The 19,277-nt window shown below is 34.6% G+C and overlaps 1 protein-coding gene and 1 long non-coding RNA gene across 3 annotated transcripts; one reads left to right on the top strand and one right to left on the bottom strand.

Moving 5' to 3' along the window:
• Window positions 1-965: 965 nt before the first annotated feature.
• On the bottom strand, window positions 966-15,272 carry LOC114309044 (pleiotropic drug resistance protein 3). Of its 2 annotated transcripts, XM_028254775.2 has the most exons (24): window positions 14,736-15,272; window positions 12,773-12,896; window positions 12,530-12,615; window positions 11,830-11,914; window positions 11,305-11,464; window positions 11,126-11,202; window positions 10,997-11,050; window positions 10,801-10,891; window positions 10,391-10,692; window positions 10,029-10,310; window positions 9,622-9,935; window positions 9,361-9,521; window positions 9,166-9,269; window positions 8,929-9,082; window positions 8,721-8,861; window positions 8,509-8,582; window positions 8,088-8,420; window positions 7,073-7,363; window positions 5,592-5,675; window positions 4,352-4,485; window positions 3,882-4,109; window positions 2,955-3,126; window positions 2,590-2,844; window positions 966-1,407 (listed from the first exon to the last, which is right to left on the bottom strand). In XM_028254775.2, the coding sequence occupies exons 1-24, from the start codon at window positions 15,080-15,082 to the stop codon at window positions 1,141-1,143; spliced, it is 4,320 nt and encodes a 1,439-aa protein (XP_028110576.2). In that variant the 5' UTR covers window positions 15,083-15,272; the 3' UTR covers window positions 966-1,140. The 2 variants fall into 2 exon arrangements, with proteins under 2 accessions (XP_028110576.2, XP_082732012.1); XM_082875886.1 differs by lacking the exons at window positions 11,830-11,914; window positions 14,736-15,272 and having other exon boundaries at window positions 12,773-12,900.
• LOC114309312 (uncharacterized) lies at window positions 12,746-17,424 on the top strand. The gene is made up of 5 exons (XR_003645739.2): window positions 12,746-12,879; window positions 14,756-14,840; window positions 14,937-15,146; window positions 15,639-16,009; window positions 17,287-17,424. It is a non-coding gene; the product is annotated as an uncharacterized LOC114309312 (long non-coding RNA).
• Window positions 17,425-19,277: the final 1,853 nt, after the last annotated feature.

Below are 19,277 nucleotides of genomic sequence, written 5' to 3'. Positions count from 1 at the left end.
TCTTGATAACCAACTTGTATAACAATTTGTATTAGTTAATTAGCTAATTAGCCAGGTCGCTTAGTTAAATTTTCAATTATATATATAGGATTAAATGTATAATAATTTACACTTGGATAGTAAATTGTTTGTAGTATCGCGTAGTAAATTATTTCCTCCATTCTATGCTTGTTGCAACAACTTGGGAGACCATTAATTCCATTCCATCATCAATTTTTATCTTTGAGATTTCATGTATTTATAATTTATTTTTTCATTTATATATAACTTACCTCCAATTGTAAATATACTTACCCTGTCCCCACATAATTGCTATTTTTTCCTTTTATTTATTTTTTTGAATAGTCAAAGTGTAACTTGCGTTGCATACATACACTAGTGAGAGAGTACACGCACACAGCTGCAGGCGCAGGCGGCGATGGTGTGGTTTTTATTATATCTCCACCTTTGTTACCAGAATGGAAACTTATATCCTGTATGTATGTCAAGTGTCTATTAGTATTCACACACTCATTCATTCATGTGCAACACACAAACATACATGTATGTATTTGTTTCTTCAAGTAAAATGGCATTGGCCCTTCATGCCATTTTCCTTTCAAAATTTGTCTGATGCTGTGAAATTGCTATTGTATGTAATTGGTAATAGACACTCAAATTCATTTATCAATTATATGTCGTGTGATGTTAAAGCCACAATTTTGCTTTGCCCAATGAATCTCCTCAATGTAACACCATTAATAACCTCCCTCTGCCAATCATTCTGCCCTGGAAATACTGTTCAATGATATTCCATTCTCAAATGAAATGCTTACACCAATTCCAAAATGAAGAAAGAAGATGAAGAATACATGAAATGCTTATGATTACGCTTTTTGTTTTGTTATCATCACATGATCACAGATATATAATCGATGAGGTCTCAAAAATTTGGGGATCATTTCCATCACCCAACAAGACAGATGAGAAACAAGCTTAGAATGTAGCCAATATAATTGACACATTTAAGTTGATACAAAGATAATTTAATACATAATGTTTTTGGCAGAGCATCAAGATATTACTTGGTTATCATTGTGTAAATCATTCTACTTACAGTTACAGAGCTTGTGAAGAAAAAGGACAACTGTATTTCTCTTATTACCTCCTTTGGAAATTCAATCTCGATATGCAATATACAAATAGTGATGCAAAAACAACCGGGAATGCAAGGAGAACAACTGCCACAAGGCCTAATCGATCATATCGAAAACCATAAAATTCTTTTAGGAAGGAACTAACAGTCTTGAGCTCCCCAAATATCACTATCTTTTTGTCCAAGTCTCCATATTGTGAAGTTAGGAGGCCATTCAGGGACCAAGATGTAGGACAAATCCAATACAACCAAATCCACCACTTAGGAATTTTCTGCATATAAAAACAACAAAGTCTTTAACATGTGTGCAGGTTTACTTTGAATGACAAGTTACAATGTAAAGTATATATCAGTAGGTGGGATGAGTTTTAAGAGAGTAACGAAAGTTGAATTTTCTGTTTAATTTGCAGAAATAGTTAGTTTGGAAATTTAGAAAGAGTCTTTGCTTCCATGGCTTCTTTGTGTAAGCTATTAAGCTCTAGTTGGTTCTGGCTTGGATGGAATTATTCAGCAAAAGTTGAAGTTTCTTGTGAACAAGAGTTAATAATCTGGGTCTGATGCATGAATTGGCCCTTGTGCTTTTACATTTTTGCGGGAAAGTTCTACCTTATCGATACTCAATTGCAAATGAAACTACACATTCTAGAAATGACTCGCTTTTTATTTTTTTTCCCCTTTTTTCTCAGTGTTCTCATCCACCTGAGTAGAACCTTAATAACAATGCAAGGAGAAAAGAAACAAGAATCTAAGAAGCATCAACACTCCAAGATGGGTGATGCGTGTCCACATGTCTAACACGTCAAGTGGAGTGTCAATTTTTTATTTTTTGTTTTTTTGTTTTATTGTAGGACACATTGGGACAATTTATGGACATGTGTGTCCTGTGTTTGGACACACTTCATGAAACCTTCGTAGGTTTTTTTTTTCAAAAAAGAAGAAAGTAAAATTAGAAAGTTAATTTGAAGTAAAATATTTGGAAATAAAGAGGGAATAAGTTTAAAAAATAAAAATGCACTTACATGTACATCGATGCCTCTCATATCTATCTATCCTAAATTTATATTCATATACATAGTAAATAAAATTATATATATAAAAATTTGTCGTATACCTCCGTGTCGGTATCTTAATTTTGAGTGTCCATGCCCGTGCTTCTTAGACAATGATCAAATTCTATATTTCAGTGTCTAGTCTATGGGAACCAAGTTAAATGCCTTCTTATATGTTTTTGCCTGGTTCCTTGATTGTGATCTTCTTAACCACATACCCTCCTCAATGAGTTCTCAAACAAAATGCCTAAGAGGCTAAGAGCTATGCATCTGCCAATGGACCCACGCAGACACATTTATGCTCTTTTTCTTTTTCTTAATATTATTTGTAAATTTTAATTAAAAGATTTAAGCTAGAATAACTGTTTCACTGTGCAATTTGAAGAAAGGGTGGAAGAGCTTTACCGGTCCCGGCATAAGGAAGCCTGAGAATAGACTCAGTAAGGTGTAGACTGCACTTGCCAATATGGAACCTACTTGGATATTTGAGCTTAATGAAACTATTAGCATCCCAAGGTATACGTAATATAGAAAGGTGCAGAATGTAGCATAGAAATACCAGAAAACCTTGAAAGTTGACCAGTGATATCCTATTAGTGGATATGTAATGGCCACGTACAATATTGCTTGCAGTAGGATATAAGGTACTTCAATGGTCACCTGCAATTTACAAAAAAATTAAAAATAGCACTATTGTGTCAAGACATGCGCGCGGGCGCGCGCACACACACTGCATAAGTATTATTTCTGCAAGACTAACAATATTGGACCTGTGCAAATGAATATGCCCATGAGGAGTACATCCCGGCAAATTCTTCCCGGTACAAGACATTGCGCTCAGTTGCCACATGTGGTAGGACTGTTGAACAGTTGTTTATGCCCAAGAATAAGACAGCAATAAACATTGATCCAAGTATGTTGAACAAATCCTGCTCATCATTTCTTCAGATAAAAATGTGTTATAAGATAGGGATTTATTATTCCAAGCTCCCTCTTCAGGAGAGAGAGAGAGAGAGAGAGAGAGAGAGGGAGAAAATTGGAAACTCATGTGAACCACATACTAAATTGTTTTATTTAGAAAATAATATACTGCGAGTAGATGTTGGAAACCCTTCTATTAGCGGACATGGGTGTTATGGTTTGGGCTAAATTGGACTGAAGTACTCAAGTCTTCCACATTGGGTATGCAAGTAGAAATGGCACTAGTATTTCAATGTGATGAAATTTGTGCTAAATTGGACTGAAGTACTCAAGTCTTCCACATTAGGTATGCGAGTAGAAATGGCACTAGTATTTCAATGTGATGAAACTTGTCCCGTTTTTCTTCTTCTTCTTCCATTTTTTTTTTTTTTTTTGTTAGTATAGAAGTGAATGAAAAGACCACTGCATTATATATCCTAATATTTGGCTAGAAGAAAAAAAAGCCATAGACTGAATAAAACAAGAGAGAACTATTTTTTTTTTTTCTTTCTCCATCTAGTCTGTTATTGTCTCCCTCATGCTGATATAGATACAGCAGTGGTCAAACCATAAACAATAAAGTTGAGCCATTAGTAGTATCAAATTAGCATCTCTCAACATCTTAGAGCTTTCCGTAGGTGGATAAAAATTGGTATGTAGATTAATATCCTGATTTGCTAATGAGTCTTATTTATCACGCTGATATTGAATCCAGAGAGACCAAAGAAAGGACTTACATTTTTTGCCCTCTCTGCCAGAAGACTGCCCCAAACAACGCAGCTGCAACTATCATAAATATGAAACGCACCAAGTTGTATTCAGGACTTCTCCAATAGGACAAGTGTTGTTTCCAAAGGCATGCCATAAACTGTTCCCAGCTATTCTGTGGAAAACGAGTCGGGAAGTGCAAGCTTTCTGAACCTGGTAGTGGCTGACTCAACTGTTTAACCAACTCGATGGTGTCCCTAAGGCCAAAAGAACAACATGAAAATTTTATAGTACAGAACTAGAACTATTCTGATTAGTATGCATTGACAAATTAGAAACAATTTAATCTTTGACTGAAAATGCTGTTGTATGGCCCCCCAAAAGGAAAATTGAACACAGATAGCATCTTAAACCTGTATAGAGAGTTGTTCATACTGTAACAAATGCCATAAAGCATTGCTCTATATTTAACTTTAGGTGTAAGTTTCAGCTTACTCACTGATACTGTGGTGATTCTTTATAAATAGCAGCAAAATCTAAACCAAGTTCTGCTTCTACTGATGTAGAAGTGACTTCTAACATCCACGTAGCTGGGTTATAGTTCTCTCTGATCTTTGGCAAACCGTTGATACCCTGTTGGAGAAGTTACATGTCAGATGAATATGGTGCATGAACTTTTCAGTTTTGCAGATACTTCAAACTTTGTTGGGGAACAGGTGAAGAAGTAAAAAAGAAAAAGAATAAATTGATAGACAGACAATGAAAAATGTACTTGTGAGGTGCTAACGCGGTTCTGCTTCTATTTGAGTTCAATTACATTTGATTGAAGAAAAAATCAGGTGCCCGATTAAAAGGAAGTGGGCTTCCCATGCTAGGACTCAAAGGGGACGACGATTTTTATAGCTAATGGATATTGATTCATGCATGGTGGAGGTTGACCAATAGTTTTTTTTTTTTTTTTTTAAATAAAAAAACTAAGTTACATTAAACATGCAAAATCATAGTTAGGTACAACAAATCTGAGGAACTCTGGGCATTTTGTCTAGTTCTTCTAGAGGGATTCAATACACAAGTTCCAGTGCCCTTAAAGCCTATATGTGATGGATAGCCATGACATATTTGCTTTTTGCCTACTTGAGCATAACATAATTTCTAAAAGAAAGGAAATGGTTGATTCCAAAAAAGAATTGAAGTCTTTTTTTTTATTAGGTTCAACTTGAAATTTTCGTGATATTCTTGATTGATTATGGACCCTTGCGAGGATGCAAGGATTTATAAGCGGGGGAGTTTGTAATGACCCCATCCTACATTGGAAGTTTGCATGAGTGATCTTGGGCATATAAGGCACCACTAGCTTGCTACTAAGCAACTTGGGCTTTATCTTTTGGGTCATGTTGGTAGACCCACACGTTATTTGGGCCAGCAGGTCTTGGGGCATCACAGGAACACATTGATTTCCCTCATTCCTTTTCTTCAGTTAGACTAATTTGTTTTGTGTAGAACCGAAGACTGGTGAATATCATTCGTCACATTTATATAGAAATATTTGTATAGAAGTTACTTGCTTTACCTTGCAAACCATGAGCGATATATAATTTCCTGTTGGATAATACATAATACATATTTCATTATGATGTTTGTTTTGATATTATGAATGGATTAGATCCTTATGTTATGTAAGTATTACTCATAGATATGTTTGACAGAATGTCATTCATACCAAATGTTTAAGCACATACCTCGAAATATTCAATAAGTTTACTTGAATGTTGACCCAGCATTCCTGAATAAATAATTTGTCCTCCCCTTTTCATTAGAATCAACTGCAGAAATTGGATATATGTTTAGATAAAGCTTCATATCTTGTATCTTTTGTGTAATGACACAACTGATAATTTTAGTCAACTAGAGCTCATAAATGGTAACTTTCTGTACTGCAGTATAAATTTGAAAATGAGCAAAAGGATACAGAAATAACAGTTCCATTAAAAAGGTTCAATAAACTGATTGAGTGTCCTAATTGCTCGTGCATGAAATTGGAGTAAATTCTCCATAAGAGTATGGAGAGATGCTCTAGAATGGAGAAAAGTCAGACAGACTACATGCATTATGCTGTCATAATTTTGGTGAAAGTAGCAGCAGATGAGGAAACACTTGATGATGACTAAGATTTGTTTCATTTATTTTATTATGGCTCACTTATTCATTAAGAAGGAAAAGTTGAAGGAAAATATTGCCTTGAAAATTCAGTAGGTTGGATGGAATGAAGAGTTGCTTCTTACTCTTGTCACATGCTCAAGTTGAATGGACTGTATAATAGCTACAAATTCAGTTGTCCTTTGTGGTACATATTACATAATATAGGCAACTTGGTGGAGGATGTTAAAGGTGAATGAATGGTAAGACTTGAAAAGATGGAGTCATGAGATGAACTTGGAGGTTGAAATACAAATAGTACTAACAGGTGACAAAATGAAAGGAACTTGACTTAGTTTGGTCATGTTTAACTTGGAACTCTGATATCAGTGGTAAGAAGGTTCAATTTGAATGTTCTATCAGGAAAAAGAAGAAAGATTAGAATATGGGTCAATGTAGTGAGTGCCAAATTGCTTGATATACATAGTTGGGCCCGTTTCCTAGCCGTTTAAGATTTTGGGATAATTGGTGATTTAACATGGTATTAGAGCTCAGGTGGGGGAAGTCTTGTGTTCAAGTCTTTCTGTTTGCATTCTTTCTTCTCTATGTATGGATGCTCTCCACGTGCAAGACAGGATTGCACATGAGGGAGGGTGTGAATAGCTTATAAATTGTGATTAAACAAAGGTTTAGGCTGCAGATTGATGGAATAGTTTTATGTAACCAGTAGAAGATGTGCACCATGAGCCTCAGCTAATGGAATTCCAATAATCTGGGATAAAGTTTTTTTCTATTTTAAGTTGGTTTGGCTAGTTCCACGTGTATAGCATATGTAGTAGCATAACCAAATTCTCCTGGACAGCAGACATCAATTATATAGGTACTCAGATGCATGATGTCCTGTGCTGTAATCAGCCCAACTAGCAAGAAAAGCTGTGTGGCTTATGAGAGAGAAATGGTTGTCAACTGCACTAAGTTAATCATAAAACTGCAATTTCTGAAGCTACCGGGTCTTGTGCTTTTTTTTTCTTTCGGTGATAAATTACTGGGTCTTGTGATTTGCTTGATAAATGCTACAACTTACCTCATCAAATGCCTCAAAAATATCAATGCTTGGCTGGTGAATAGTGCAAACTGTTGTCCTTCCTGTAGCAACTACATTCTTCACTGCGCGCATGACTATTGCTGCTGATCTGGCATCTAACCCTGATGTAGGCTCATCCATGAATATTATAGAGGGATTGGAAACAAGTTCTACTGCTATTGTTAACCTCTTACGCTGCTCTGTTGAAAGACCACTATGCCCAGGAATTCCAACTAATGAGTCTCTGATACCATCAAGCTCAATTATCTCAATCACTTCTTCTACAAATTTCTGCATGAAATATATGTAGAGGCTCAATCAGTGAATTTTTTTTTTCCTTGTGCTGAAATTGAAAGGATAGCCCTTATCCTACAGCAAAGCCACAACCTAATCCCAAATTTTGTTTTCCATAATTTAGATGAAGCATTAGAAACAGTGGACATTATTATAACTTCTCTCATGCAATTTTCGGCAGACTAAAACTTCAAATGTCTAAAAGCTGCCGTGTTTACATGTTCTATGTTCTGTATAGTATAAGACACTAGGAATTGTGGGTTACACTTCCTGATTTTTTGAGGAATGAGTAATGGAGATTCAAAGGTTATTACTTCATTATTCTTTATCTTTCTCCCTAGTTTCCCTATGAAAAAGATTGATCTTTTATTCCTAATTATGGCTTGAAATTTTTGTATGTAAACATTTTCTTTCCAAGACAAGGCTACCCTAGTTAGCGGTGTCATATTATGTAAGTCAAACCCTATAGATTAGGCAGAAGAGTTGACTGGTGACTGGTCAAACTCTGTTGGGGTGGATGTGAAATCTTAACCTAGGAATTTTTATGGGATTCTTTCATATAGAGCAATGAAATTTGAATTTGGCTAGGCCAAATGAAGAATAGGGGTTTGATGGAGCAGCCTAATTAATTGGGGTAAGCTCACTAGAGTTTGAAGTATTTGATACATTGTTTTGAACACTACCCAGAATTTGTCAATATTTAAAATAAATGATGACATACAGCTTTGGTTTCTGGATCAATCTGTGGTGGTAACCGCAACCAAGCCGAGTATATTACTGATTCTTCCACAGTAATCTGTGGAGAGTGTATATCATGCTGCTCACAGTAACCTGATATTCTAGCAAATGTCTTCTGGACTTTGAGATACCCTCCAATTCTTATATCACCTTCAATTGTGCCTCCAGTTTTCCTTCCAGAAAGAACATCCATTAAAGTTGTTTTACCAGCCCCACTGACACCCATCAATGCTGCAAGGATTCGAGGCCTAAATGCGCCTGTCATATCTTGAAGTAGCTGAAGTTTCTCCTGATTGAAACCATGTTTTTTCATTTCCTGTGGAGAGGGAATGGTATTGTGTATTATCTTTAACATACAAAAACTTATGTATATAATATATCAATTTATGGTTGGACATGATTACCGGAGGGGTGTCAACAAAATATTGCACATCCTTAAATGTCATTGTTATTGGCTCAAATGGTAGGACTACTTTCCCTGTTAAATCAGCACATACTCTTGCATCAAACAATAAGTTAAAAAATTATTGTTTACCAATTTCGAAAGCTGATAGTCTTGCATTCTTATTTTTATTTTTTTCAGATGAGAAACCACCAGTAACGGTACTTATCTGACCAGCTTTTTGTTTCTTGGCAATGGTTTTAGGAGAAACAGCTGGAGTGGAATCACCTTCCCGATGTTCTGTATCTTTATGATCTTCTCTTCCTTGTTGAGTTAACTTCTCTTTAGAAATAATAGCTTTAGACATTCCTGGAGCTGTATATGTAAATTTATCAATATCTTTATTCAACCCTTTGTTTACTTATTGATGAAATAGACTTACGTTTCAAATAGGTTAAGGTCAGGATGAATGCGAGGTCAAAAAGTATCATGAATCCAATCAATGCCCCTACTGATATCCAATAGAAGTAACCACCAAAGTTTAGGCCATGACTAGATAGAACACTCTGCCCTATAGTGGTGTTTCCGGTTGACACCTGCAGGTGAGAATGAACTGATAGCTTTAGCAAATTCATATCCCTTATGAAAGCACAATTAAATTATGCCATGTAGAGTTTACCTTTTGCCAACGCGGAGCAAGGAATTCATTTAATGAAACCCCAATTTCTCCATATGTCATTGGAGAAACCCAGAACCCCCACCTCAACCAAGGCGGTAAAGATGCTGCATTGGAATTTTTTTTTTAATTTTTAAATCACCGTTTATATGTAATTTAGTTGTTTTTAATAAAGCATTATATCTTTATATGACTTACATCTTGGAAGAAGAAAGCCTCCAAACAAGAACATTAGCACTAGGATCAGAGAACCAAAAGTTGTTGCAGCAACCATAGTTCGGAAAACTGAGGCAATAAATCGACACAAAGACGTTGATGCTAGATGCAGAGCAAACAGCAGAAGGAACTGGCAGAAGAACCTGACATTCATAGAAAATACGAGGTGTGACACAGAAAATTAGGGAGAAAAGCAGTATATCTGGCGTTTTTAATTCAATTAGCATATTAAATGTTGCTCACCTTTCTACTTCAGGGGAATATCCAATGACATAGTAAGTAATTGATGTCCAGACAATTGACTCAACTAATGAAAATGGAATCTTTATGATAGAAGCTGGGATAGAATAAGCCCATGCTGGATACAAGTAAAATGATTGTTGTTTGTAGAACACCGGAAGTCTAGAAACAGTTAAGGAAAGCTCTGCAACTCCATTGGTCATAAGTCGGATAAGTGTATAGAACAAAGCACCCAGATAGTAGTCTGCATGCCGCAAGTCCACGGTCATCCGAGTACGTATGAAGATTGTCATTGTCATGAATGCAATGATGATAAGCTGTGCAATTAGATATTCAAGCATGGCTGTTAAGTGATTGAAGTTAAATGGTAGCAAATGTTACAAAACAGTCAAGGGATCAAGAAATATTACCTGTGTTGTTTTGAATACATAAACAAAGGAGTTTCGTTTCATGAGAAGCAACTCCCTAGCCATGCAGGCCTTGAATAGGTCCCATTTGCTCAAGGAGTAAATGCTAAAGGATAGGGCATTTTTATGGCATTGGGATCTATCATATGGCTTGGAAAGTTCCTCATCTACCTCTTTTCCTAGAGAACTTGTTTTGAAGATCTCGCAAAATTGGTCTACCGAAATGTAACTGTAGGGAAGGTCAGTTCTGCACCAGAACTGTGCTTGATCGTTTTTCGAAATTACCTGAAAATGTTAAAAAATATGCTTGTTTGTGGCTACTGGGAAAATTGCAAAAAGGGGGGGTATCAAAGTGTTTTGCGCACCTCCTGGAGGAAGTCTGCTGCACCCTTTCTTTCTGGGCACTTGAAACCACAATCCTCAAAATATTGAAGTGCATGACTGCGAGGACCATGGTACAGAATCTTCCCTTCTGCCATTAATATAAGGTCATCGAATAGTTCGAAGGTTTCAGGTGCTGGTTGAAGAAGTGCAACCAATGCTGTTGCATCTGTGATGTGCACCAATTGCTGAAGATAGGTCACTATCTGAAACGTCGTGGAACTGTCTAATCCAGTTGATATTTCATCCATAAATAGAGCTTTTGTAGGACCTACAATCATCTCTCCTGCCAGAAAAATCAACCAAGCAAAGTTTGGTTGAGTAGAAATTATCTGCATGACCAATATATTCTTTCCTCTTTGAATTAGAATTTTAAGATTAATACACGTGTTACCAGTTGTCAGTCTTTTCTTCTGGCCACCTGAGATTCCTCTTTTCATTGCATCACCGACCATTATGTCAGCACAAATATCCAGTCCAAGGATCTGATGGGCCGTAATGTGGCAGTTTATTGTCAGAATAAGTAAAAATATTCTAGTTGAACTGCTTTACAACCCACATTGACCCTGCTCTGATTGAAAAGAATTTACCTTCAGAATATAATCTGTCTGAAGAGTTCTTTTTTGCCCCTCAATTGAAGTCGCCTGTTAAATACCATTCTCTTTAGGATTTTCAATAGATCTTTTGAAGTAAAACAATCAATTTATAGTTATGGTTACCTTCATGAAGGTGTCAATGTCTATGTCAGGGACAATTCCTGCTTCTTTCTCCCTTTTGCTAACTTCCTTCATAATTTCTTCATTTCCAGATATGTAAGTTAAATCAACTTGTGTCATTATGAAGGCAAGTTTACACCAATATGGGATATATAAATTATGAAAGAGTGAAGTAACCCTACCTGCTCTACTTCCAACACCTTGACAGCGTGCAGAAAAATCTATCGTTTCCCTCACAGTCATCTCAGGTATGTGCAGGTCATATTGGCTTATGTAAGCTGATGTTTTCTGAGGTACAAACTCATTGAGCCTGTAGCCGTTGTAAGAGACTTCCCCCGCAACCTGAAGAAATTAAAAGGATTGAGATACATTGCAAACATTGTAATGATTGGCTGGTTCAAATTCATGATTGAGATTTCTGTCTATAGAATCCTTATTAATTTGAATATGTTGAAAAGATTGTAATGATATGATTTTCGATAATAATGTTTCTTTGTCGTTTCATATTAGTAACTCTCTTCATAATTTAGATTGGTTGGCAGAAATTGCCACCATTTATATCTATGCATTAGCACAGTAGTGGTGTCATATGAATGCAAGTGTTTGGTGTCTGTCTATAGAGCCCATAAAATTTAAACAGGGTTTTTTTTTTTTTTTTTTCCCTTTTAAAATCATGTGATGTGATGTGATATGTTGGGAAAACTAACCTTGACAGACTGGTTTAGTTTTCCTGCTAGAGCCAATAATAAGGTGGTTTTCCCACAGCCTGGAGGCCCAAGAAGAAGAGTGAGCCTGCATCCAACAAAATCGTCCACGAACATGAATGATGGACTTTCTGTTCTCACATAAATATGAAATCTTCTCCTGTTGATACTATTTTTTTTAACAATTTTATGCTCATCATCCTTCTAATATTACACAACTTGGCTGAATTGGATCCATAAGACAGCCTAACTTTTCTGTCTTCCCCTGTTACACAAAAATTCTAATTATATTACAGAACTGTCATTTTCTCTTCTTCTTTTTGTTTTGTTTTGTTTTGTTTTGTTTTGTTTTGTTTTTTTTTGTTTTGTGTCATTTTTTCACACACACACAGACGCAGGGAAGGGAAGGGAAGAGGGATAGTTTCACTGTGTTATACAAACAAAAGGTTCCCAAAGCTATGTCAAAACTAGCTATTAATGAAGGAATTTGCTAGTTCATCACTCTAATGACTGTTTCCAAAAATTGTAATATTGGTATTTTGTCAGGCCATCACTATGTGTGATGATATTCTTTGCTACTGAGCCTAAATTGATGCTGACATAAGATGGGATTCATTCCTCTGTCTGGAGTTGTGAAATCATTTTTCACTTCCATGTACTGTCTAATGCTACCTATATATAAGCAGCCATGTATTCGTATTACCTTGACGGTTTGATAATGCCACTGACATCCTTCACAATGCTTATCTTGGCTTTTTGAGACTTGCACTGGATAACCTTTGTGAAAACCTGTTGAAGGGTTATCTTCAATAAGCATATTGGAGGAGATTTGTGGGTTAGTTCTGATACAGATACACATGCTTCGGTGCTTCTTCAGGACCCATGCCATGCTTTGACTGCTAATATTGGATTTTTTATTTTTATTTTTGGGGAGAGGATTACTTACAGATAGCGTGCTTGCAATACAGTTCCAGAGCGTTGGGAGTGGCTTCCCTTGCACCACCTTGCATTCTGCTTCCACAGACAGGTTTTTGTATCTCACCTCAACAGTAGGTAATTTTACACCAACTCTGTAAGAAATACTATAGTTAGTCCAACTAGATGATTCATAATACCTTACAGGCAGTCATGTTTTCCCATTTGTATATATATGGTTAAAATAATGTATTGATAAATAATTTAATAAAAAGTGTTAGAATAGTAGAAAGAGAGGAAATAATATGTATTATATTAAATGAATTGTATTGAATAATATATCTTATACAATAGAAGGCTTGTATATATATAGGCTGAGAAAGAGTACCCTACTAGAAACTTAATTATGAGAAAAAGTATCATACTAGAAACCTAACTATGGTTATTCCTAAATATATCTAAGAAATCAATACCTAATATATTTAGGAATACCACATATACATTAACATCCCCCTCAAACTCAAAGAGGATAAACATCTTGAGTTTATAGAGAGAAACTAAAACATGAAATAAAACTAAACAAAATAAAAGGCAAACAGATTGCAAAATCCGAACGGGAGCGTAAGGGCGCTTGAAATAGATCAGAGGTCAGAACTAATGCCGGGAAACAGTTTATGGTCATGTCGGACCATTGTAAGAACTGGCTGAAACTAATGCCAGGACAGTTTAAAGGGGTCATGCCAGACCGATGTAGGAGGTAATCGGAATAAATGTCGGGACAGTTTGAAGGGGTCATGCCGGACCGATGTAGTAGCTAATCGGAATCAATGTCGGGACAGTTTGAAAGGGTCATACCGGACCGATGTAGGAGCTGGATGTTGAACCAGCAAACGTGCCAAACACATAACTTATGACGTGGTGCTGAATGATGATAGCAACAGATGATTAAGTGCGCCAAGAGGTGGCTTGGATGGTGCGCCAGGGGGCGCCTTTGGTGGTGCGCCTGAGGAAGCGGCTTGGGTTGTGCGCTAGTGAGTGCAGCTTGGATTGTGCGCTAAAGGAGGCGGCTAAGTGGTTTGCATGATGTATAACTATATTCACCATGATATATGTATAATATTCCCCCTCAAACTCAAATAGGTTTGAAGATAGAAACCAATTTGAGGTTGACGTATAGGGAAAGATAAGGTGGAGGAAAAAATATATATATTACAAGTTAAAAAAAATATATATGATAGAGTTATTTGGGTTAGGAATAAACCAGCGGATAGAGGAAAAGATCACCACGAAGCGATACTAAAAGTAAAACATGAGAGCGGAATAGGTTGAGGTCCGACAGGTGGCCAAGGCAAGGCTGCCGCCCGCCGGTAAGGCGAAAAACACCAAGAGCTTAACCTATAGCTCTGATATCATGTTAGAATAGTAGAAAGAGAGGAAATAATATGTATTATATTGAATGAATTGTATTGAATAATATATCCTATACAATAGACGGCTTATATATATATAGGCTGAGAAAGAGTATCCTACTAGAAACCTAATTATGAGAAAAAGTATTATACTAGAAACTTAACTATGACTATTCCTAAATATATCTAAAAAATCAATACATAATATATTTAGGAATACCACATATACATTAACAAAAAGAAAGAACGATATGATTCTAAATTAAGGTTTCTGTATAGGGTTGGGTCCTACAAGATATACATGCAAAATTATTCATCTAAAGCTAAGGAAAAATGCTGGCTTAAGCAGATCATTTTATATGCATGAACATCTTTGTTGCACGGACCAGAGATGAAGCCAACTGTCCTGATTATTAAATTGTGGTTGCTTCTTGCAACAGATTAGTGATCATTTGATGTTTCTGGAGATATAATATATTCACATGAATTGAATAAAGTTTTAGTCTTTGCAGAAATTGGTTAGCTGTTAATCACACCGCACTTTTTTTCTTTTTTTAAAATATCAAAATTAGAGAGTGGGATTACCTGTCTATTCTCTCTCTCAGTTTCTGCAATAATCGAAGATTATCATTCTCAAGGTGCTTTATAAGCTTCTCAATGAAGAGGTGCTGTTCAAGCGCTCCAAGCTTGGTAACGTCAATCACTCTCTTCCCTTCAAATTCTGTGCTGCTTCTTCCATTGTCATGATGATTACTGTCAAACAAAGATGTTTTCAACCGTTTGTAGGTGGGTAGTCTCTCGATCACAGCCCACTGCAACGCAAGTTCATCATCCTCCTCTTGTATTGAATCTGAATGACTGCTTTTGAAGCTTGAACCACGATGGTGGTATGGTGACTGTTGAATGTTTCTTCCAACACTTGTTAGTTCCATCTCCGAAAGATATGTTTGTTGCTGCTAAAGAGAGCTTATCCTGAAGAACTCATATACTTCATCTGTAAGTCTTTGTATATATAGCAGCATTTAGTTTTTATATTGACTGTTGTGTTATGGTGAAACTGACACTTAATTGACCTCAGTTTTGTTAAATATGAAAATTAAAATAAGAATTAAAATAGGAATTATTTTGATTATAGAAATCTTACCTTATATATATTATTTCCATTATAAGAATCTTACCTTGTGTATATTATTTTTTAAATTGTATCATAAATATATTATATATATACATAATATCTACTTCATTAATTGATAAGCTAAATAATTCTTTTCATTATTTTAATTTGTTGTAAAATCCGAGGTCATTCCAGTAAATGTGTGAGTTGTAATAACAGGATCTCAGTCAATTGTCATTTAGGAATCTGGCCATTCTTTCAACATTGTTTTCATCCCTTTGATAGTTGACTGATGAGATGAGATCAAGTATCGATGAAGGCTTTGGTGTCTCTATTCTCCTTTCCTCTTTTTACTTTTTAATTTTTGTCTACAGGTACTTGTGGTGGTGGGGGCGTTTCTATTACTGGCTTTGTTGTCATCTTTACCACCTTTACTATGAGTCTGAATCTGTGCATCGTAGTCCTCCTGTCCTGGCCAACTGCGATTTTCCATGTTGTTCCGTTTCCGTAGAGTAGTCATGGAGGAGACCATGAAGATTAGTCGAAGCTGTCAATAAATCGCCATAAACAAGTTATGACTAATGAAATGTGAATGTGGACACAGACTGAAGATTGGGAGGGAGTTATAATGGATTTTGATTGATATACACGTGTCATCACAAGCATAAAGGGACAAGACATTATGGGATATCTCTATAATTGCTTTCAATCTCCCAAGGAGTAATAATTTCTGCATGCTGATAGGGTATTTACAAAGTGGCATCTTTTCTTTTCCTTTATGATTTGTTTGCCGATTATAATACCATGACATTATCACATGGTTACCCTACTAGTAGGCGATAATTTTTCCCCAACATTATTAGCGGTATGCTGTCAAGTATGGATCTGCAATGTTAGGTATCATGAAAAACTTTTCATGAAAATAATCATGAAAGTTTTGTGATCTTTGAATTACACTTAGAATAAAACACTACATACTAATCAAGGTAATTCAAGAATTATAAATCTTTCTTGATCATTTTCATGAAAAAAATTTCATGGTCCCTAACTTTTTCCAAGTATGGATAGGCATGTGGATACGATAATGTGAAAAGAGAAAAGATAGGGATCATGAAAAAACTTTCATGAAACTGATCATGAAAAATTTATGATCCTCGGATTACCTTGATTAGTGTGTGGTGTTTTATTTTAAGTGTAATCCAAAGGTCATAAATATTTCATGATCATTTTCATGAAAGTTTTTTCATGATACCTAGCATTGCTCATGTGAAAAACTTTTAATGGTGTTACTTTAATTGCACTAGTTTTTTCTTTGGTAAAAAATAAAAAAATATTAAAAAATTATTTTTGTATTTTTTTCTAACAGTTACACATTAATATTATACAAAAATTATTACAATTATAATTTCATAATAGTTTGGATATGTAATCTAAAATGTCTGAAAACTATTTGATACTTTTCAAAATTAAGAGTTGGTTTAGCATAAACTATAATACAAAAAGTCAAAAAGTCACTATCCTTCACATCATCTTATTTAAATCACATCACCTCTTTAACACATCACATCAAACCCAACCAAAACCCAACTCATATAAGTTAATAAGTCAAAAAGTACAATTTTTTTATAACATCTCAGACCAACCCTAATATTAAGCACTGAATATATTTAGGAAGTATCTGGTACATATCTATGAGTAATTTAAAGGGTATTAGCATGTGATATGGGTATTGGCTCATAGAGTGTGCCCTGTACCTGTAATAAAAAATTGACTGACATAATATTTGCAATTTGCTTCAAGTTTTAACAGTGTTATCTTGGTTTTTAAGATTATGTTTGAATCTCAAATTTGAATAATAATTTGTAGATATGTTGACACCATAAAATATTTTCTGTCTATTGTGACCTATCTGACTATGTGGTTCGTGCATATCTATTATGATCTTTCGAGTAAATATTTTTAAAGAATAATTTTAACTACATTTATTATTATTGTTATTTTTTGTCGTTTGCTTTATTGCAGAGCATGACAAGCCATTTGTGGAAATGGGTGGGTATTTGAAAGCCACTTGTAAGGCAAAGTGGAGATGGACTTCCCATGAAATAAGCAACATGAAGAAAGTGGAGATCGCCTGCTTATGAAATAAGCAACCTGATGGGGTTAGTTTCTCTGCTCGTGTTGACGTTCCCTCTATTTTAGGGGATGGTGTTGGAAATTGTATAGAGTCGTAGTTCTCTAGGACATGTCTCTTGAAAACATGTATATTTTATTATTTTATTTTATGATTTATTAATTTTTAAAAAAAATGATGGAAGTAGAGATTAAAGTCTCATTTATTAATTATATATTTTAATTAAAAAATTATTATAAATTATCACATCACTTTGTTTACTTTTTTATATATTTTTTCATAAAAAAAAAAATTAAAAATTATTAAAATAATCTATACCTATACGAGGCTTGACTGCCCATGAAATAAGCAACATGGATGGAATGAAAACTACTCAGATGAAAGCCAAAGAGACTGCTTTGAAAAATAGAATGAACCTTCAACCCAACTCCCAGAACGGATATCAAGTTGCGTTACTCAATATTTTAGGAGTAGTTTAGCTATGATTCACCTATTGATTAATGTAATTTCAGTTTCTTTATTCTTATTTAAATTCATGTAACTTGCAGTAAGTGACAATCTTATTTGATTTATATCAATTCAATTACTTTTGCATCATTCTTTTTGTTTATTTACCTTCAAAGAAATCTTTGACCTTTCAAGACATAGAATTTAACCACATTACTTGATTTTTTGTATTTAGTAAACAATTATGTATCGTCGGTCGATTTCTTATTATCGATTGACCTTAAATCAAATTTTTACTAACATGATGGAAAGAAAATGCGCAAGGAAAAGTAGTGAATGAAATAGAAATTTATTTTATTTTATTTTTTCCTTTCATTTTTCTTTTTCTTTTTTTTCAAATTTTTTTTGTAAAATTTAAAATCCAAATACAATCAAAATTTAAGTTGTTTTTGTTTTTGTTTTTTTTCTTTTGATTGAGAAGTCTTACGTTAAACATTGAAAAGTAAGTTTTATGTGTAGCACATTGATTCTCATATTCTTGAATTATTATGATTTTAGTGTCCATATATTACAGATAGTGTCTCATATGATGTGATGTGATGTGGTGTCATCATTCATGCAAGCTTGCTGATGATTTATTCCATACGTAAATAATGCAATATTGGCCTGAAAATTCTTCCCGCTTTCTTTTTGTCTTTATAGTTTATTATTATTATATAGGTAGAACAAGAGACCTCATCATCTCGATTCCTGTTTGATGATGTCCACTTTGACGGTGTCCACTCACTTCCACCATCAACATTGAAATATCACCAAAGTTTAAGAAACCATAGAAGTTATTGATAATTTTTACCAGAAAAGTGATGATTCAGATTTATGTTGGTTTATTTTTGATACATTATCTTTTTATTTTTTTTATTATAAATATAAAAAAAAAATTATAAAATAAGTCATATTTAAATCATCTCTTAAAATAAATTTTAACAGCACGATGTTTTCTCTAGATATTTCATTGAATATTTAAATCATTTCTTAAAATAAATTTTTATTGCCAAAAGTGTTAATTCTTTGTACTTGCCAACAAGCTTGTTGAATATATGATGTATTGTAGCTGTGTGAAGCTGGCATAGTTTAGTATGTATGATTTGATATGAGTTGCTTACTTTTTAGTGTCTGATTTTAAGATGACTTTATCAGTTGCTTACAAGCAATGTTACATATCTTTAATTCAAGAGATTTAAATACAGTTGTAATGTGTTGGCAAGTACAAAGAAGATGAAAATAACAATGATATATCCCATTAATTTGGGAGTATTAATGGATCACTAATGAGGTAAAAATTTTTAAAAAAAAAAAGAAAAAAAAAAATTTAAGGCCAAAATATCACATCAGTCAGTGGGACCCACTCTCTAGAGCCCCTTTAGTGCTCCTAATT

The sequence above is a fragment of the Camellia sinensis genome, chromosome 6 (assembly GCF_055761805.1).
Source record: "Camellia sinensis isolate YWXY chromosome 6, ASM5576180v1, whole genome shotgun sequence".
NCBI lineage: Eukaryota > Viridiplantae > Streptophyta > Magnoliopsida > Ericales > Theaceae > Camellia > Camellia sinensis.
The sequence above is the reverse complement of the archived record's forward strand: the minus strand, read 5'-3'. Positions and strand labels throughout refer to the sequence as shown.